This window comes from Notamacropus eugenii, chromosome 5, assembly GCF_028372415.1.
Source record: "Notamacropus eugenii isolate mMacEug1 chromosome 5, mMacEug1.pri_v2, whole genome shotgun sequence".
In the NCBI taxonomy this organism is placed as follows: Eukaryota; Metazoa; Chordata; class Mammalia; order Diprotodontia; family Macropodidae; genus Notamacropus; species Notamacropus eugenii.
The window spans coordinates 65,530,112-65,551,652 of NC_092876.1; the positions used below are offsets into that span (position 1 = coordinate 65,530,112).

A 21,541-nucleotide genomic window follows, 5' to 3' on the forward strand; every position below is an offset into this window, starting at 1 on the left:
ACTTGGAAGGACTGGGCAGGTCCACCCTGCTCTGAATTCTCTAGTCCTAGATTTAGAATACAGTGTCAGAGCTGGACCAGGGCACAGGCCATAGCAGTAGCTGCCATTTCTACTGCCTGTAGAGATAACAGTGGCCAAAGGGCTGTCCTTGGACACCAGAAACCTGGGTTCAAATTCTGTCTTGCATACTAACTGTGTGACTTTAGGAAAGTCACCTGACCTTTGACTGCCTCAGTTTCCTCAACTATAAAACGGGGATGATAACAGCATTTATCTCCTCAGGTTGTTGTGGGGATTAAATGGAATAATGTTTGTGAAGTGTTTAGCCCAGTGCCTGGCACAGAGCTGGGGCTACAGAAATGCCAGTATTATTATCATCACAAGAACCTGGTGAGGCTGGGCTCTTATTTCCCTCCTTTGAAGATAAGGTAACTGAGGCTCAGAGATATTAAGTGACTTGCCCACAGTTACATTGCATTGTCAGGGATGGAATTTGAACCCAGGACCTTAAGAGGCCATTGAGCACAATGCTCTCATTTTAGAGACATGGAAAATCAAGGACAAAGAGGACTAGTGACTTGCCTGACGTTACATGGTAAGTTAAGGGCAGAACTGCGATAGAGATCCCGGCTCCCTGATTTCTGGGGGTTGGGTTTTTAGCCCGGACACAGGAAACTGCTTCCCTCTCTCTGCCTTGCCCTGCCGTAGGCACATCAATGGCCAATGGAGTGTGGACTCAGAGCCCTCCCCATGCCCTTGGGTCCCCCAACATCAGAGTAGCGCCAGCCTCATCGACGTTGCCCACACGCCCTTCCCGAGGTTGGGCCAAGGGGCGGCCCCTGGAAACCTGAGATGCATACTGCTGCTGTCTGGTGGCCAATGAAAATAGTGGAAGGAAATGTTTATTTTCTTCTCAAAATTGCCCTGGCTGCTGTACTCACTGAATGAGTCCATTGAAGCTGTAAGAATTTCTCTGTGGCGGGGCGGTGCCTGGGCCCCATCCCCCAACTGAGCGGGACTGGAGAACGGCTGAGGTGCCTGGACCACTGGGGCTCTGTCCCCCCTCCTCCAGCAGACCTGGCTGCCTCCACCCTACACAACCCCAGGGCTGCTATTTCCTCTGAGGCCCCCAATGCCTGGGCCTGCCTGGTGGTCGGCAGATACACAGAAGCTGAGCTGGGGGCTCCCCACTATTAACAGATGAAGAAGGAAACCCCAGAGGAGGAAGGCCAGCTAGAGGTGGGAATGGGGGAGGCCAAAGGGAGAAAAGAGAATGATGTCCCCCCAGCCTGCCCAGGTGGGAAGCAGAGCGAGGAGGAGGAGAGGCGACAGAGTACTGGGTTCAAATCCCACCTCACATGGTGTTGTGAACAGGGTACTAACTCTGCAATGAGAAAAGCTGGTTCTGAAACCCAGATTGGTCATGTACACCCTTTGTGACTTTGTTCAAGACGCTTGATTTGAAATGGGGGGCAACTCCTCCCCCATTCTCTATGCTGGGCAGAAGGGAATGCTACTGGAGGAATTCTCTGACCTGGAAACTAAATCTTAAGGCCCTTCCCAGCTCTGACACCCTGTGTTCTAAGATCCCTCCCATCTCTGACATACTGTGTTCTAAGGGTCCTCCCAGCTTTAGCATCCTGTGTTCTAAGGGCCCTCTCAGCTCTGACATCATGAATTGTAAGGGCCCTCCCATCTCTGACACGCTGTGTTCTAAGGGCCCTCCCAGCTCTTACATCCTTGGTTCTGAGGTCTCCTTCAATCTGACATTCTATACCCTAAGAAGGGGTTCTGAACCTTTTTGGAATTATGGACCCCCGTGACTGTTTAGTGAAACCTACATACAGATGGACCCCTTCTCAGAATATGATTTAAATGAATAAAATACAATCCATACGATTACAAAGGGACCAATTATATTTAAATAAAAACAAAGTTTATAGATCCTTGGTTAATAAGCCCTGCCCACCATGTCTTTAATGACCTATGTTCTAAGGTCCCTTTAACTCTTCACGGTCTTTCTTGTAAGGGCCCTACTAGCCCTGATGCCCCTTATTTCACATCCTTCCCAGGGCTACCATTTTCTGCCTCAAGGCAGAAGGCCTTCCATGATTTTCAATCTGGCTAAGTGGACTCTGGGCATTCCTGGCTGAGGCTGCTGAAGGTAAGTGTTACTTGTCACTCACCAGATTCCCTGGTTGGGCCCTGTGCTGGGGAGTGGGAAGAAGGAAAGGGAGGTGGCATGGGATGGGAGGCACAGTGTGGCCAGCTCCCTCCTGGCTCCAGGGGGCCAGAGCTCTCCAATCTCCCAGTGCTTGCTAAAGGTCTCTGATTATGGCGAGTGTGACATCCAAATGAAGGTTTCCTTGGGGGTCCTCACTGGCATGGGGCTGGGCATGGATGCTTGGGCATAGCCAGTACCAGTGGGGAGACCTACAAGGCTACTCTGTCTGAATAAAAATCCCTGCTCTGGAATCACCTCATGTGTTCATCCAGCCTCTACCTGAAGCCCTGTGAGGTTGGGGAGCCCAGCACCTCCCTCGGAGGCCCATATCACTTTACTTTTTCTTGACACCCTACTGGCATCTTGGTGACCCTCACTCTTGGGCCTAATGTTCTGCCCTCTAGGGCCAGGCTGAATAAGACCCTTTTTCTGTGGGTTAGTGAAGATCATATCCCCATGGGCCCCACCTTCCTCTTCTCATGGCATCATCCCTATATCTCACCTCACCCAGCTCCCAAAGCTAACATTCCTTTGAGATGCCACCAGTTTTCTCTCTGTCTGTGTAGTTTCCCTCAACTTGACAGGTCGTCCTAGGACACTGAAGTACTCCAGACCCAGCCACTCATTCAACAGACAAGGAACCCGAGCCCGAAGGGGTTCAGGTGAACCGCATGCTTCCAGTTACACGTAGGGACCAAGTGGCAGTATGTGAATTCTCCCTCTGCTCTGGAGCGTTTCCTGACTCCAGACCAGGCTTCCCCCAGAAGCAGCTACTGTACTTCAGCCCTAGCTGAAAGTGGCTACTATCTGGCTCTCTTTTATCCCCTCAAGGCCAGTCCCCCTAGGCCAGTCCCTCTAGTCCAGCTGAGCCTGGCTCTCTGTCACCAAGGCACAGGGACAAACTCAATCAACTCGCTTCCTCCCGTACAGACTTGCTGTCACTAGGGCTGGCTGAAGGGCTGTGGTTTTATCCTGAGAAATGGATATTCTAAGTAAAAAGGCAGCCAAGACAACAAAGCTTTTTGGCTGGACTATCTACCCCTACTGCAGCCCCAAACCTCTTCTGCAGAGGGATAAGGGTACCAAGGAAGGGGAAGATGTGGAGGTGGCCAATCAGCTGATCAGCAAGTATTTGATAAATATATCACTCACTGGAGAGGCAAAGACACAAATTAAACAGTTCCTATCTTCAAAAACACTGCATACCTTAGAAGAGAGAATGTTAGAGCTGGGAGGGCCCTTAGAACACAGAATGTCTGAGCTGGGAGGGCCTTAGGACATAGCATGTCAGAGCTGGGAGGGCCCTTAGAACACAGAATGTCAGAGCTGGGAGGGCCCTTAGGATGTAGACTGTAATAACTTAAGACTTGGATGAGCCAGTCAAGGCTGAGCTCTCTGGACCTCTCCCTCCTGGTCAGCCAGGTATGGGTTTAGCCAATATTTTCTTAGGCAGCATGAGTACAGGTGAGGGAAAAAGAAGTAGCCCAGAGCTAAAGACCAGGGTGTCATTCAGACTTTCTCCATCCCTTTCTGTCTAGGCTTCTCTGCCTATGGACTTTATGCTACAACTTAACATGTACCCCTTCAAAGAAAGGAAGATCTTGGTGGAAGCTGCTGTCCTCAGAAATAGATTCCCAGTCATCTTTCACAAAAGATGCCTTTCCTGTGAGAGAAGGGGGCAATTCTGGGGGCACACCCTGCCTGAGGCCTCACTAACTACATCAGGAGATGAGCCAAGCATTGATAGAGAAGAGGTAGCAAAGTCTCTGTTTGCTCAGGTGTCGAACACGTTAGGAGTAAAAGGTTTATTTATTTACGAGCTATAACTTAGGTGATGGTTTTATAAATCATATAAAATAACCAGATCAGAGGAAAGTAAGGAAATAAAAAAATACACACATATACAAACATACACACACACACAAATGGTCTATGTTCTGAGGCTTCTTGGAACATCCTCAGACATCCTCTGAATTTCCAAGAGCACGACCTCTGTTTATATTCTAGGTTCTCAGGGTGCTTCTAGCTTTGATTTCCTATTTTCTAGAATTTCTAGACTCATTCAGCAGCAAAAACCTCATGTTCTGGGGTGTTTCTCAGGTCTCACATTTTATGTTCTAATATCTTAGGTTTTACGTTCCTTCCTAATGTTTTAAAAGTCTAAAACATTCTTGAAGGAACTGTTGAGCTTGTGTCTTTGTATTCTCAGAGTCTGGCTCAGTGCCTGATCTATAAGAGCTATTTAAGAAAGTTTTCTTGAGTTGAATTGAATCTTACCTTTAGCTCTGATATTCAGCGTTCTAAAGTCTCTTCCATCTCTGACATTCTGTGTTCTAAGCTTCCTGCCAGCTCTGATATTCTGTGCTCTAAGGATACATCCAGCTCTGACATCCTGTGTTCTAAGGGTCCTCCCAGCTCTGACATCCTGTGTTCTAAGACCTCCCAGCTCTGACATCCTGTGTTCTAAGCTTCCTCCCAGCTCTGAAGCTCATAGAACCCCAGTTCTAAACAGGAAAAGACCTCAGAGTTTGCAGAATTCAAGCCCCTCATTTTACAAAGGAAGAACCTGAGGTGGAAAGAGGACAAGTGATCTGCCCAATATCACACAGATGTTAAGTACTCTCCCTTCTGCCCGGGCAGTGAGATAATATTTGTAATGTGCTGGGCACAGTGCCTGGCACCCAGTAGGTACACATAAATGTCTTCCCTTTCCCTCTCAGCCAGGCTACCCCCAGGCATCCCAGGCAGTCAGCCCTCTGTCTCTAAAGCTTCCCTTGTCTACCTGGGGTATTGTCAACTCCCTCTTGGAACAGCTGCCCTCCTGGGATGTGGAGAAGCCTAGCTGTTCCAGGGGATTCCATTGGAACAAGAAGGGGAGGGTTTACAAACATCCCTTCCTTTCTGGTGTCCTCACTTCCCCTGGGGACATGATCCAAATTGGCAGGGCCAAAGTGCCCTGGATCACCATGTCCCAGTATCCCTGACAAGCCTTCTAAGGTAGTGAGGCCTGGGGCAAGTCACCCTGTTCCATATCTTTACTATCAACCTTACTCAGGGAGGAGGGGAAATCTCTGTGAACCTTTCATTCATCCCCTGCTACTTCTGGTTTCTCTCTTCTCCCCACTACTCCCCAATCCACCCTTCCCACCTCCTGCCCAAGTATTCTTTCTAATGTCCTGCTAAGGTTTATCTCTTTCCTGTTAAAAAATTTTCTGTGGCCTTCCCCATGGCATTCAAGGCCCCATCCACACTGTGGCTCCCATGTGCCCACTCAGGCTTATCTTCCCTTTAGGTCTTCCACCTTCCAGAGAATCTGTACCCTCCTCTGTCCCTAGTTCTCACCCTATCTACTCCTAGCTCAGTACCTCTGCCCATGCTGCTCCCCATAGCTGGAACACTGTCCTTCTGTTGCTCTCTCCCTACTCCTGAGCTCCCCCTTTCAAAGTCCATTTCTGTATATGGCCTCCAGAAAACAGTCATTTTATAAAGTCATTTTATAAAGAAATCTTTTTATACACTTCTATATATACACACTTTTCTTTGAGACAATGTAAGACCCTTGTTTCGTTGTTTGTTGTACAATCGTGCCCGACTCTCTGTGATCCCATTTGGGGTTTTCTTGGTAAAGATACCAGAGTAGTTTGCCATTTCCTTCTCCAGCTCATTTTACACATGAAGAAACTGAGGCAAACTAGCTTAAGTGACTTGCTCAAGGTCACACAGCTAGTAAGTGATTTGAACTCATGAAGAGGAGTCTTCCTGACTCCAAGCCTGGAGCTCTATCTGCTATGCCTCCTATCCTTGAGGCAGGGCAAAAGTATTTATTAAACTCTTATTATATGCCAGGAACTAAGTTGTGAAGATATAAATAAAGGCAAAAACCTGTCCATGCCCTCAAGAAGCTTACATTCAATGGAAGAGACAACGTGCAGGCACCTAAATCAATCTATTCAAATCAGGATTAGCTATTTCTCCTGGCTTACCTTCCTTCCACACCCCACTTATCCAGAGGAGGGGCCCTTCCCCTGCTCCCTCCCTCTCCTGGGCACTGGCCTCGATCTGGCCCCAGCCCCTGTACCTTGTGCTGTAGCCGGAGTGCTGAAGTGAGTGGAGGTGGCCAGGGAGCCCCGGGGACTAGGCGTTGTTGGTGTCACTCGCATCCGAAGTCGGTCCAGGTCACCGAATCGATCAGGAAAGGCCTTTGGCTGGTCTTCCATTTTCTGCCTGTGCCCTGACAGGAGGGAAGGAGAATCTATCAGCATCGCATTCAAGGACTTTACCTGCTTGTCGTCCATACCCACCTCATCTTGCCTCTACTTACCCAGGGAAGGAAAGATTTCACAATCCCCCCCACCATGACCTTGCCAGGAAGGGCTTCCTAAGGGTCTCAATGAAAAGTCTCTGTATGAATCTCCCACCCCAGAGAGCCAGGATGATAGGATGGAAGTAGCATTGGAGAACATGAGCCTGAATCCTGACTTTGCTACTGTGTGACCTTGGGCAAGTTATTTCACCCTTCTAGGCTACAGCTTCTTCCTTTGTAACCTGAGGGACCTGGACCTAGAGCAGAACTTCTTTCTGCTCTAAATCCTATACTCTGAAACAGAAGCAAAACCTGGGGAGATTGGGGGAGGGGTGATGTACCTTGGTGGCTGTTACCAGCACCCTAAAAGATTCAATTCAGCCAACATTTGTTAAGCTCCCCTACTCTACCCGAGGCACCGAGAATACAAAGACAAAAGCAAAAATGATGCTAGCCTCCAAGAAGCTTCCATCCTGTGAGGTGTGTGGGGGAGAATACAACGCAAACATACTCACAAGTAGATAACATTATATATGCAAAGTAACTTCAAGAGGGAGACAATGATAACAATTGGTTGGACGGCGGTAAAGAGAGGGAAATAAGGGAAAACTTCACTTAGGAGGTAGTTTTAAGGATTGCAAAGTGCTTTCCAGACACCTCTGTAAAGCAGGCAATGAAGACCTCAATTTCCCTTTTACCTACTAAGAAAATGAAGCTAACTTTCCACACAGGTGGAAAGTGGCACAACTTGGATTTGAACTCAGATCTTCTAACTCAAGTTGGGCTCAATTTCCGGGTCTTCCAGATGTCTTCCTACATATGAAGGGGAATCATGTGGAAGAAGACATCAGTGGTACTGAGATGCCACTCTGGACTCCGGTGTTGTGACAAGTGGTGACAGGGACTTCTAGGGCTATGAGACTGAGTTGGAGTGAGGGATGGCCTCCCTCAAGAGTATCCTGGGGAGTCCAAAGGCCCTCTGGATTTTATCTGAACCAGGGGCAGGGAGGAAAATGACTCTCTTTTCTATTCAGGAGGAGGAGGGAAGGGGAAGCAACAGATGGGCCTCCAGAAAGGGGTCGGCACTCAGAAGCTCCAAGTGCCCAAACCGACTTGTCCAAAATGCTTTCTTAGTGCTAAGCCCTTCCCTGGGGCCTCATATTTCTCTAATAGAATATTAAACACTGATTAAGCATTTATGTAGAAAGGCAGCATGATGTAGGAGTTATAGTGTGGCATGGTGGAAAGACCATTAAATTTGGAGTCATGGGCCTGGAGTAAGAACATCTATTCTGTCAGTGAGTACTTTTGGGTCCTTAGGCAAGTCACCTAACCTCTCTGGGCCTCAGTTTCCTCATCTGTAAAATGAGGAGCACTAGACTAGAGGAACTCTGAAGTCCCATTCAGCTCAGAGCCTCTTCCAGAATGCTAGACTGGAGGCAAGAAGAGCTAGGTTCAGATCCTCAGTAGCTGTCTGACTTTGGGAAAACAACCTCTGTAAGCCTCAGTTTCCATATCTGTAGAATGGGGGAATGATAGCACCCTTCTCACAGGGATATTGTGAGGTTCTAATGATATGAAGTACACAAAGTGCTTGGTAAACCTTAAGGCCCTCTATAAATACGAATTACTTTCACCATCCACCACCAACAGAACTATTTTCAACCACTACCATCAACCACTGCTACCACCATCTATCACTACCACTAACCACCACCGTCCACTCTCACCTATCACCCCCACCCCCATCTACCTCCACTCCCATTCACCACTCTTTATTGCCACCACCATCCACTACCATCACCACATAAACCACCTCCACCCCCCACCACCATTCACCACCATCACTATCTATCACCACCAACATCTACTACCACAACCACTTAACCTATCTCCATACACCACCATAATCTACCACCATCACCTCCACCATCTATCACTACTATCACTACCTATCACCTACCACCACCACATGCCAGGTGCTACACTAGAATGCGAAATATTCCTTGACCTCAAGGAGCTTAATGCCCTATTGAGGGAAAGACACTCTCTCATGCATTTGGACATGACTTGTATGTCCAAACTCTTAATTCTTCCCCCTGAATCTAATGACCCCTCATGGTCTTATCTCAAGTCTGTTACATGCCTGGGGTCAAGCATAAAGCCCAGCTAATATGAGAAGTTTAACAAGTACTTTTGAATAAATATGAATTGGAAAGGGCACTTGATGGAGAGTCAGGAGACTCCCAGGTCTCCCAGGTCAGTCTCTGTGTGACCTCTTTATTTAGGTCTCAGACTTCTCATCTATAAAATGTGGAAGGAAGTGAGGATGTTACTAACATCTCAGGATGTTACTAACAATGACCAACAATGACACAGGTTCAAAATTTGCAAAATGCTTTTATGTACGTTATATGATAGGGCAAGAAGGCATATTAGTGATCATCTAATCTTACTCCCCTCATTTTACAGAGGAAAAAACTGAGGTACAAAGAGATGAGATAGACTGCAATATATAGATGTACTGGGAAAGAGCACTGTCTCTGGATTCAAAGGGCCTGGGTTCAAATCTCACCTCTGACAGGTGTGACCTTAGGCAAATCACTTAAGCTTCCTGGGTCTCAGTTTCCTCAACTGTAGAAGAGGGGCACAGGGTTGGCCTCTGAGGTCTCTTTCCATCCTAAATCTACAATGTGGCCAAGCTAGAATTCAAAAAAGTACAAAGAATGTTGGGCCCGAAGGAACAGGCAGAGGAACTACTACCTGAATAACTCTGGAAAGTAAGGCTTCCCTGCTCCTCAGTTTCCTCATCTGTAAAATGAGGGAGTTGGGTTATATCGCATCTGAAGTCCCTCCTGGCTCCAGCTCCATATGATCTTGCGACCAAAAGCAACATTTTTTGTCCCAATATCACTGTCCCCCCAAATCTCTCACATCTCTTCTCACTCTGATTCTACGAATGAATGAATCCCCTTGCCTTCATGAGAATACATGCGGGACAGAGGAGCAGGTGAGGAGGGACAGGGGGTCTGGGGAGGAAAAGAGCTCAGGTTACCCAAACAGAAGGTAGTAGAAGGCCCTGGAGCTCAAGGCAGAGAGGAAGAGGACTGAGAGGCAGAGAGGAGTGGTGTTCAGGGGCATTAGAAGAAGCACACAGAGCCCCCAGCCCAACCCAGCCTGATCCAGGGGAGGAGAGCTTTCTGAGGCCCGGACTAACTCATCCCTCACTCGTTTGAAGTGGGCCCGCTTACAACATCAGGTCATGCTATTCTTGGCACCGACCCCCTCGGTGGACTCACACACAGACTCTACTGTCTCTTCCCAGCCAGAGGCTGCAGGGGAAAGGGCTGGGGGAGGAGGTGTTGCAACAACAATGGCTTGTCAGGAGATTTACAACGATTGGCAGTCATCTCTGAAAAGCCAGATTAAACCGAAGAGAAAAAAAAACAACCAGAAAACATCCTTGATCCTTTGACAAGGTCCCAAAGGCCATCATGACCTGGGATGCTGATGAATGTGTTTGTGAGGAGGCTGCAGAGGTAGACCTGGCAGCCAGAACACCTCACAGCTGAAAATGAGAGATGGAAGGGTCTGGCATGGAAGAGCCCTGAGCCCCGGAGGCCATTTTCTACTAGATTTGTGATAGTATCTGAGTTTGAATGCTACTTCTGATGCTAGCTGCATAATATTAGGCAAGTCCCTCAATTTCTCTGATATTTCATCATTTGGGAAACAAGCAGGGTCAGCCCAGCACTGAACCCTGATAATTCTTCCCCTCTATGATTATTCCACCTGATACTCTGGAGGGGTAAGAAGATTGAGTCGAGGCTGGCCATTCTAAACCCATTCCTGAACATGGATATAGGGGTTGAAAGAAAACTGGTGCTTTTCCTTCACCTGAAACAATCACAGCTCATTCTCCTATAGCCCTAGTAATGTTACATGTACTTCCAGTTACCTTCTCCGATTTTCAGAAGATGAGGATAATTCTGCCCATTTACAGTTAAGAGAACAGAGGCTTGGAAAAGGAGGAACACAGAATCTCAAGAGATGGAACCAGTAACGGACTCCAAATCCCCTCTATAACAGGTGCCAACAAGTGGTGGTCTGGCCTGCACTAGAAGATTTTAGGTCAACAGTGAACCAATTAACGACAACTCTTTGGGTCCCCATCATTCAACTCGATCCTAATTCACTCACACAAACTATCTATCAGCTAACCTATCTCTCCATCTGGTCCACAAAGGCAGCAGGGAAGACCACGCTTCAGAAATAAAGACAAGCCCACTCAACTCATGGAAGCACTACTGCTATAAAACCAAATGAGATGACAGATTTGGTAACACACATCACAAACCTTAAGGCACCAGATAGGCAGTAACTGTTAGGATAGAATCAACTGTTAATCTTATTAACATAAAAGAATTATGATGATAATAAATAATAAAAAGGACTATTATAGTCAGTTATTAATAATAATAATATGTAATTATATAAAACATAGAATATATTCTATATGTTCTATAGAATATATAGTAATTATTATTATAACATGATAATAATAATCTTATTAATATAAAATGGTCTATTGGAAAGGGGAACATCCTGAGTGGGCAGGAATCAGAAAGGTCAGCCATTCCTGGTGTCACTCCATCCAAAGTGAGGCAGCTGGTAAAGGCTGGACTTGACCCAGGTCTCCAGATTCCCCACCCAGGGTTCTTCATTCTATCATCTCCAGATGACTTCCATCCCTCCTATTGCAGTATCACCTTTGCTCTGGTGTCCCAAAGATGAAGGTCAGGGAGCTTATAAGCATATAACTTGGGAATCAGGAAGACCCGAGTTCAAATCCCATCTCGGACACCAGCTGTGAGACCCTGGACAAGTCACTTAACTTGCCTGCCTCAGTTTCCTCATCTGAAAATTGGAGATAATAACAGCACCCACTTTGTATAGTTATGAGGAATGAATGACATATACATAAAATGCTTTGTAAACTCTGAAGCACTATAAAAATGCTACCTATATTATTATTGTTACAAGTAGTAATAAGACAATGAAGGAAAGAAAGGACAAAAAAGTCCTAGTCCTCAAGGAACTGACAGTTTAATAAAGGGAGTAAGACACGCATGCAAATGAAAATGATCCAACACAGAGTGTAAAGGGACAAAGGAAAGATTCTGACCGCAAGCTCAAAGACAATCTGAGGAGGGAGTAGAAGGTTTCCAGCTTAGACAAGGGAACGTCCTGGCAGACTTCATGGAGGAGGTAGTACAAACTGGGCCTGGGCAGAAGAAGGGGCAGGGAGGTGTTCCGGGCACAGGGGGTGAGGTTGGGGGTGGACAGCCTGTCTGGAACAGAAAGTACAGGAAGCTTAGAATATAATACTGGAAAGGTGGCTTGCACCAGCTCACAGAAGGCCTTGAAGGCCAAAGTCAGGCAATGGGTTATCCTATAGGTGTCAGGGAGACGCTGATGGTCTGAAGAGAAGAGGGCTGGTCTGGTCTAATTGTTTGGCCACTGCGTGGGGGGCGGGTGAGAGGGAAGGGAAGAGAGGACTGAGAGAGAGACAGAGACAGAGGACAGAGAAGGGACTCAGGATACAAATGCTCAGAGGGTGGACAAAAGATTATGGAGATGGAAATGCCAGTGGTGCGAGGGGAACCAGGAGAGACCCTCACAGGAGCCAAGAGGAGTGTTTGGAGAGAAAGGGTTGGCCAATGGTGTCAAAATAAAGGTCAAAGCATCCAGGTGTCAGAGTAGTTACAGCACTGGGCAAAACTGGAGGGATCCGAGTTCAAATTCTTCCTCAGACTCTCACTAGCTGTGTGACACTCTTTACTCCTGCCTCAGATGAAGTGTCTCCTCTCTTGGCCAAGGCCAACCCTTCTACCTGCACCTTTGATCTCATTCCTTCCCATCCTCTCCAGACTGTCCTACTATCACCCCACTGTTTAATCTGTAATCTCTCCCTTTCTCCTGTCTTCTTCCCCGATGCCTACCAGCAGGTCCATGTCTCCTCCATCCTTGAAAAAAACCTAACTAGATCCTGCTGCATCTGCAATCTATTAAAATAAAATTATTTCTTCATTCCTTTGAAGCTGAGCTCCCTGAGAAAGTCGTCCACACTAGGTGTCTCCTTCTCTCTTGTGTCTTCTGCAGTCTGGCTTCCAAATTCATCCTTTATCTCATCCTTTTCCTGGTCTCCCCAGAGTATCAACACTCTCTCAGTGGTGACATCTCACGGCTTCTCCATAAACCGATGCAGTCACCCTCTCTTACCAGACCCTCTGTCTTCTCCAGGTTTTCACTATGTTATTCTTTCCCTGGTCTCCTCCTACCCTCCCCACACTCCTTCTCAGTCTCCTTTTCTCGATCTTCATCCAGGTCACAAGCACTAGGCCATGGACTGTTCTGGGTCCACTCTACTCTCTCACCTGATGAGCTCATGAACTCTTGTGCATTTAATTACTATATCCAGGTGGATGACTCCAGGATTTATCCATCCAGTTCCAGCCCCGAATCACCAAATGCCTCATGAATGTCTCTGAATGTCTCATAAACATCTTCAACACAATAAAGTGTGACGGGTTTAAAAGAAGATCCGTTATCTAGCCCTCAATTTCTCTTTCCAAGTTCCTTGCAGGTAGTCATAGAACCCCCATCCTTCTAGTCACCTGGACTTAGGTCTTTGGTGTCACCCAATCTTCACACAATGGCCCATCTATGTTCCTTTCTCTTCACTCACAAAGCCACCAACCTCATCCCTGCCCTCATCAGCACTTTCCTGGACCACAGTAACAGTCATCAAGTGGGTGCCCTTGTCTCAAATCTCTCCCCACTTTGTTCCATCCTCCACTCAGAGGTCAAAGGGATTTCTCTAAAGGTAAGTCTGAACCACAATACACTTCCCTCTCTGCAAAAACTCCAGTACCTCCCTATTACCTTCAGGATCAAACACAGTCTCCTGACTTTTTTCTTTCTAACTTCTTCAGCCTTCCCAGACTTTACTTCTCCCCAGGCACTCTATGATCCAGAGATACCCACTTCCTTCTTACTCCCTGAATGTGACACTTCATCTCCACACTCTGCCTTTGCACTTGGCTGTCCTCCCACCTCCACCTCCACCTTTTTGGTTTCTTTATCATCAAGTCTCAACTCAAATCCTGCTTTCTACAGCAGAAGATCCTTCCCTCTTTTCTTTACCCTCCTCTCCCCTACCCCACCTGCTAGTGCCTTCCCTTTGGGATTCCCTTCTATTTACTCTGTGTATGTGGAAAGAGAGAGGCAAGAGACAGAGATATATACAGAGAGATACAGAGAGATACAGAAATAGATAGAGACAGAGAGACAAAGACAGGGAGGGAGAGAAACAGAGTAAGAGATAGAGAAAGAGAGGGAGAGAAAAAGAGAGACACAGAGAAAGAGACAGAGAGAGATACAGAAAGAGAGAAAGAAGAGAGAGAGAGAATGAGAGAGTGAGGCAGAGATAGACAGAGAGCTTGTGCTCACAGGACTACACACATGGTCCTCTGTACATGGTACAGTACAGTTATTTACCTGCTCTATCTCCCATTAGAATGTGAGTCCGTAGAAGGAATGGCCTCTGCTCTTGCCTTCTTCTTGTGGATCTCCAGTGTTTACTTAGCATGGTGTCCAGTCCACTGACTGACTTAGGATAAGTCACTTGACCTCCCTCTGAGCCTCAGGCCTTGAAGGTCCCTTCCAGCTCTGAATTCACAGTCCTGTGTTTAAGGGGGTCACTGGCAATGACAGCTTTGAGGGGTGGGATTAAAAGGCAGATTGCCAAGAGCTCAGGAAGGAGTGGTTGGTGAGAAACTGTAGGCAGTGAATACCGGTAATTAGAAGTTTGGCAGTCAAAGGGGAGGAGAGGAGGATGAACAGGGCTTAAGGAGTTGGCAGGATCAAGAGAAGGTGGTTTGGGGTTTGTTTGCTTTTTTTTAGGGTAAGGGTAAGAAGCTAGCTGAGAGACTGTTGAATATGCTTGAGAAGGGCTGGGCCAAAGTCAGAGAGGGATGGAATCCAAGGTACAAGTTAAGGCACCAGCCATGGCAAGAAGGGCCAACTTCCTATGCTGAGACATAACACAGAGAGCATCCAAAGGGAAAGGCTTTAGTCTTCTGGATCAAGTAGGAGGTAAGGTCGCCAATGGGGACTCAAAGGATAGAGATGGTGGCAGTGGTAGAATAGGGCAGGGCTGATACGAGGGACCAGAGTGAGGAAGAGGAAGCCTGGAACAATGACGAGGAGGCTGGCTGTAAGCTACCCAGCTTACAGAGTAAGAGATAGAGAAAGAGAGGGAGAGGAAAAGAGAGAGAGACACAGAGAGAGGAGAGGAAGAGAGAGACACAGAGAAAGAGACAGAGAGAGATACAGAAAGAGAAAGAAGAGAGAGAGAGAATGAGAGAGTGAGGCAGAGATAGACAGAGAACTTGTGCTCACAGGACTACACACAGGGAAGGAGCCAAGCTGGGGACACAGGAGCTATGTCTCCTAACTCCACGCTCCACTTTCTGAGCCCGGAGCCCGGGAATATACCCACTCATGGTCCTATGTATTGATGAGACCAGCATCTACTGGTCCCTGGGGAAGGCCTGGGGTCCTTGGGAATCTGAGGACAATTTCCACCACAGGGCAAGGATGGTGACAGGTCAAGTGATTGCCTAGATTCAAGAGGCTCTTAAGGGGAGGCACCTGATAGTCCCTCACACTAACTGGGGTGGGACATGGTTCTAACCAGCTTACTCTGAAGGTGGTCACAGAGGGCAGGGCAGGGAGCAACCAGAAGCCAGAGTTCCAGAGGAATTAATCTCCTGGGGCCCTAAGCAGGTGGGAGTCATTTCCTCCCTTAGGCTGGGGGCTCCCAAAGAGCCAAGATGATCTGGGGTATGGACTAGAGACCATCTCCTCCCCACAGATTGAGAACTCCCTCAGGGCAGAGACCATGATTCTCCAAGGGGGAGGAGAGTTCTCTAAGGATAATGATCATCTTGGCCCTCAAACTTCGATGCTCCTTGGGGGTACTGAGGTCACGAGCCATTCACCCCATAAAATAAGCCTCATGTGGCATCTCTTCAAGGAAGCCTTTCTTCATCCTCCCCAGGTGAATAAAAACACCACCGACATCTAAAGGATGAAGGTGGTGTTGGTGGTGGTGAGGATGATTAACACACACTGAGTGCTTTAAGGTCTAAAAAGTACTTTCTTCACTACACTGAGTCTATGATAGAAACAGTATAGAGAATGCTATAACCATTTAATGGACGAGGAAAATGAAGTTTAGAGGGGAAAGGGATTTGCCTGGGTTCTAACAACTGGTAAGGGCCAGGGGCAGGATTCCAAACCAGGTCTACTGACTCTATGCCCAGCAATCTAGTCACTACTCAATGGTATTTCTGGCAAGAGATGATGTTTAATGGTGTTTCAGTGGGGGTAAAGTTTAAACACCTCAAGGATGGTACAGGACAGAGTTTTTAACTAGGGCCTGTGAACTTATTTCAAAAATATTTTAATATAACCACGTCAAGAGAATTAATAATAATAAAGCTAATGATAGCTACGTATCACAGACCATGCTAAGCACTTTCCAAATATTATTTCATTTTATCCTTACAATCCTTACAATATCCTCACAATATATCCTTACAATCACCCTAGGAGGTGCTATTTCTATCCCCATTTACCAGTTGAGGAAACTGAGGCAAACTGAGTTTAAGTGATTTGTCCAGGGTCTCAAAGCTAGGAAGTGTCAGATGCCAGATCTGAACTCAGATCTTCCTGAATCTAAGCCCACCTCTCTTCATGATCTCATGCATTTTATGATTTAAAAACCTTCTTCTGAGAAGGGGCCCATGGGCTTTCCGAGTGCCGAGGGAGCCCAGGACATGGAGCATTTTAGGAGAGATTAAGATACCATCCCAGACTCACAGGTTGAGAGCTAGAAGAACGGCCAAGTCCCTCACTGTGCAGGTGAGGAAAGCCAGGCCCAGAGAATCTGACTTCCAACTAGGCCACACAGGTAGAAAGAATGCAGAATTCAAACCCAGGTCCTCTGACTGGATAACAGAACCCAGAGGGGATGCTAAGCCCAAGGGGACATGTCCAGGCTATGCTACTGTCTCCATCTCTCTCCCACATTGTCCACCAGAGTCAGGATGCAGGGGGGGGGGGGGGGGGTTAGGCTAGGGAAGATACAAAGGAAGCTTCAGAACCAGAGACCCAGGACAGTGACAGAGAAAGGCAGAGGACCATCAGTTAGTCAACAAGCAGCTAGTATACTCTTCCTGTGTGCCAAGCTCAAAAGAAAACAAAGAAAGGTCCTTGACCTCAAGAGGCTTATGTTCTAATGGGAGAAACATGTCAATACCTAGATACATACAAGACCCATGAGGAGAGCAGGAAAAGACCCCACAGAAGGTGAGATCTGAGCTGAGTCTTGAAGGAAGGCAGGAAGCTAGGAGGCAGATGGGAGCAGGGAGGGCAAACCTCATCTGTGAGGGTCAGTCACAAGCACTGAGTCCAAGGACTTCCTAGCTGTGTGGCCCATGACGAGCCCACATAACCTTTTTGAGTCTGTCTTCCTACCTCAAAAATGGGACTAATGACAATGTATCCTCTCCACCCTCACTGGGAGGTGGGAATTAAGGACTTTGAAAGCCTTCAAACGCTACAGAAACCTCACTGATGATTACTCCAGTCCTGTAATTTGGGGGCTAATTATGCAGCAAGAATTAGATTAAAACTGGAAGGAATTAACAGGAATTTTGGACGGATCAAGGAGTTCCTGAAGCCAGTTGGAGAGGCAGTGACAGCATGTCTGAGTTCAGAAACCACAAGTTTGTTCTGCCGGGCTTGAGGTCATCCAAACACCAAAGACGAGGGTGGAGGAGGTGAGCCGGGTGTCGACAAACAGATACACCTAAACTGGGGGCGCCTGAAGACCAGCCAACGCCTGACTGAACTGCTAAGAGGGCAGGAAACTGGACAGTGGTTTGGAAGCTCCCATTTGAAGGAATTCCCAAAGGAAAGGAACAGGAAGGGAAATGGAGGTTTTCGGCTTAGGAAAAGTGGCACGTGTCTGACATCCCTGAGCAGGGGCTGACGGAAGCAGGTTGAGGGAGGGCTCATGCAGCTACTGGGGGAGACAAATGTGCCAACAACTATGTGTGGACAAGTTATATACTGGCTGAATGGGAGATGATCCAGAAGGAAGGCACTAGCATTAGGAGGTATGGAAAAGGCTTCCTGTAGAAGGCTGGGCATTCAGCTGGGACCTTGAGGAAACCAGGACGCAGAAATGAGCATGTTGGCTCTAAGTATTCTGTGTGCTAAGGTTTCTTCTGGACTAATGTGCCAAGAGCAAGATTCTAAGTACCCTTCTACCTCTAACATTCAGTGGTTCTAAGGCCCCTCTTGGGACTAACACTCTATTCTAAGTTCCATTCCATGTTCTTAGAGCCTTTCCAGCCTGAGATCTGGGGCAGAGCTACCTTGCCCAATCCCCAGACATACCTTTTCACCTCTGTGAAAAACACAACAGTGTAAAGCCACCATCCCCTCCCCTCCCTTTTCACGTCCTTGTGTGGTATAAAGAGAGTTGGATTGAGTGTTGGAGGTCCTGGGTTTGCTGCCCCTGACTGAATGAAGTGTGACTCGGGGGGCAAGTCATTTCCCCCTCTTGGTGCCTCAATTTCCTTATCTGTGCAAGGAGGAGGTTGGACTGGATCAGCGGTTCCTTTTATTTTGAGCTAGGGACCCCTGGGTGGTCTGATGAAGGCTACGTACCCCTTGGCAGAATCGTATCTTTAACTTGTAAAATGAAATACATAGGATCACAAAAGAAACCAATTATATTGAGAGATAGCAGTCAAATTCTGAGACCCAGGTTAAGAGCCTCTGCTCTATATTAAAATACAAATGTCCTGACTTAGCACTGCATGGCTATGGCAGTCACGTTTGTCTTATCTCCCATAATTCTGCTTTGTGCACTCTCTGTTCCAGCCTAAATGGATTCCTAATTGCTCCACAAGCTTGGCCCTGCTCCCCTCCCCAGCTTTCCCCAGGCTTAGCTCAGGTGCCATCTCCTAAGCACCCCCTTCCCTTCCTCCACCTGGCTGGCAGGGATCTCTCAATGGCCTTGGACAGGGATCTCCCCCTCCCTCCAGGGACAAAGGCTCTCTGGAGGCACAGATTGCTTCATCTTCCTTTCTGAATCACAAGTGCCCAGGGTCCCTCGTGTCTGTGCCACACGCCTACTTCCTCCCCATCTCACCCTGCGCGTCTCAGCTGAAACGCCATCCTCTGTTGGAAGCCTTTCCCTTCCTTCTAGGGCCTTTCCTCTGTTAAGCACTGGAGGGAATGAAGTCATCCTTCAGCTGAGCCTGCATTTTATCTGTACAGGGTGGTTTGTGTGGCCTCTCCCCATCCAACTGCCACCCAACTGGGAGCTCCTCCGAGGCAGGGACTGTCTTCCGTCTTTCTTTGTCTTCCAATGCTTAACACAGTGTTTGGTATTCAGTAGGTATTTAATAAATGCTTATTGCCTAACTTATGTTTGTAGAACCGAATGGAAATGTTGGAAAGGCAGAGCATAACATAGAACAAGATGGAAGGGATCTTAGAATGTCAAACCTAAAGGATTTTAGGCAGAGAATCTAAGAACTGGGAGGGACTATAGAAAACCCAAAGTCAGAGCTGGAAAGGCCCTTAGAATATGGCATGTCAGAGCTGCGAGAGCCCTTAGAGCATGGAGAATGTCAGAGATGGGAGGGCCCTTAGAACACAGAAGCTCAGAGCTAGGAGAGAACTTAAAAATACCGAATGTTATAACTGGGAAGGGCCTTAGAACACAGAAGGTCAGAGCTAGGAGAGCCCTTAGAGCACAGGATATCAGAGCTGGGAGAGCCCTTAGAACATGGAATGTCAGAGCTAGGAGGACCCTTAGAGCACAGGACGTCAGAGCTTGGAGGGCCCTTAGAACCCAGGATGTCACAGCTGGGAGGGCCCTTAGAACCCAGGATGTCAGAGCTGGGAGGGCCCTTAGAACCCAGGATGTCAGAGCTGGGAGGGCCCTTAGAACCCAGGATGTCAGAGCTGGGAGGGCCCTTAGAACCCAGGATGTCAGAGCTGGGGGGTTCTTAGAACACAGAAGCTCAGAGCTAAGAAAGAACTTAAAAATACCGAATGTTATAACTGGGAAGGGCCTTAGAACACAAAAAGTCAGAAGTAGAGAAAACTAAAATAGAGAAAATCAGAGACAGAACTTTAGAACATAGAATGGGTGAGGATTTGTTCAGCTCTAGCTCTGTCCTATTTACAGAAGAACTTGGGGCCATGTTGCTTTTAGCCCAGTTCCCACATGGCGCTTTCCTCTGTTATTAGAAAGCCTTTGGGGCTTTCCCTGGGGATTCTCAGAAACAAGACGTTGGGTTCTTCCCCAGCCCTTTGCACAGAACTGCTCAGGCTCAGAGTGTTCCTCTTCCTCATGGGCCCTAGGAGATGGAGGGAGGGTGTGTAGGGAGACACTGTTCCCCTCTGAGGTGGCGGTGGCTCTGTTCTGGTCTGGGATTCTTTCTGTCTCCCTGCTGACTACTGAGGATCTGCGTGACAGAGAAAGGGGTGGAAAGTTGGAGGACCCCTGATAAAGGGACACCTAGAAGACTGCCACCAGCTCTCTGCAAATAACTCAATAACCAGCAGAGCTCATGGGCAGATCTCAGCTCCTCTGAATGGACTAATAACAGCATTTGGAGTCAGAGGAAGTGAGTGTGAATCCTGGTTGTACTACTTTCTATGTGTTTAACTGACTGGCCTATTCTAAGACTCATTTTCCTCCTCTCCAAAGGGGCTGAGTCAGATGTTTCCCCAGTTCTCTTCTATGCTGTGATTCTAGGGCTCGAAGAGGTCTTTAAGTCAGAAGACCTGGGTTCAAATCCTGCTGAGACACCTAGTAGCTGTGGGACCCTGACTTCTCAAATAGGGACAATAGATGCCTATGGCTCTTTGCAGCAGGGCTGTTCCGGGAGACTCAGAGGAGACAAGCTATGGCAAACACTTCTGTGAATCTCCGAAAACAATTTAGTTTCCCCCATTTTTAGCAGCTATTAGACCATATAGAAGGGGAATTGTCTCCAGGAACAGCCCACAGGCCTAGAGGGATCTAAGGAAATTGGGAGAAGGCCAATTCTCTGCCCCCAACATCTGAAATTCCATCAGTAGTGAGTCATTCCTTTTGGTCAAGTATCGTCTTTTTCCAGGGTCCATCTCTGCCATGTAAATGACTCTGGAAGTTCTGACCTAGCTGAGAGGGCAGTTCACTCAGAGCCAGATCCAGAGAGAAGAGGGTTTGGCCTGAGCACGGGATGGGGAAGATAATGAAGGCCGAAGACAGTGACCTGCAGGAACCACTGGACACACAGTGTCAGAGCTGGGAGGGCCCTTAGAACACAGGATATCAGAGTTGGGAGGGACCTTAGAACACAGAATGTCAGAGGTGGGAGGGAGACCTTAGAACACAGAATGTCAGAGAAGGGGGTCCCATATTATCAAGTTCATTTCACTTATTTCATAGATAAGCAAACTGAGGCCCAGAGAAGGCAGTGACCTGTCTAAGGACATACAGATGGCTGAGGGAGCTGCCCAAGTGGACACCACTTCTAAGGAACTTTGGTCTCATGAGGATGCAGGTGCAGGGGTGTGTGGGGAACTCAAGCCCCCTCCTCTCTGAGCAGCTGGGGCCTTTTGAGGCTCTCCACGGGGCATGGGTATCCATGTGGGAAGTGAGATGGGCAGTAGCAAAAAAAATCATGAAATGAAAATCTTTCTTGGCCTCAGCTCTGTGTATTTCTAGACCTTTTTTCTCCCTCTCATCATCAAAAACTCCTCTGAGGGTTCAGGCCCAAGACAGAGTACTCTCCCTTCCCTTCTGCCTTCTTCCTCTGTCTCCTAGTCCTTGTTCACCACTCCAGGGCCTGCCCTGCCCACATCTCTCTGGT

The 21,541-nt window shown here is 47.7% G+C and overlaps 1 protein-coding gene across 2 annotated transcripts in view; it reads right to left on the reverse strand.

Moving 5' to 3' along the window:
• RUNX3 (RUNX family transcription factor 3) overlaps nucleotides 1-21,541 on the reverse strand; it is a 99,636-nt gene that overhangs the window by 4,328 nt on the left and 73,767 nt on the right. For both annotated transcript variants that reach the window (XM_072609357.1, XM_072609358.1), the window contains one exon: nucleotides 6,303-6,455. In XM_072609357.1, coding sequence (XP_072465458.1) covers nucleotides 6,303-6,455 — 153 coding nt within the window. The remainder of the gene's footprint in view (nucleotides 1-6,302; nucleotides 6,456-21,541) is intronic.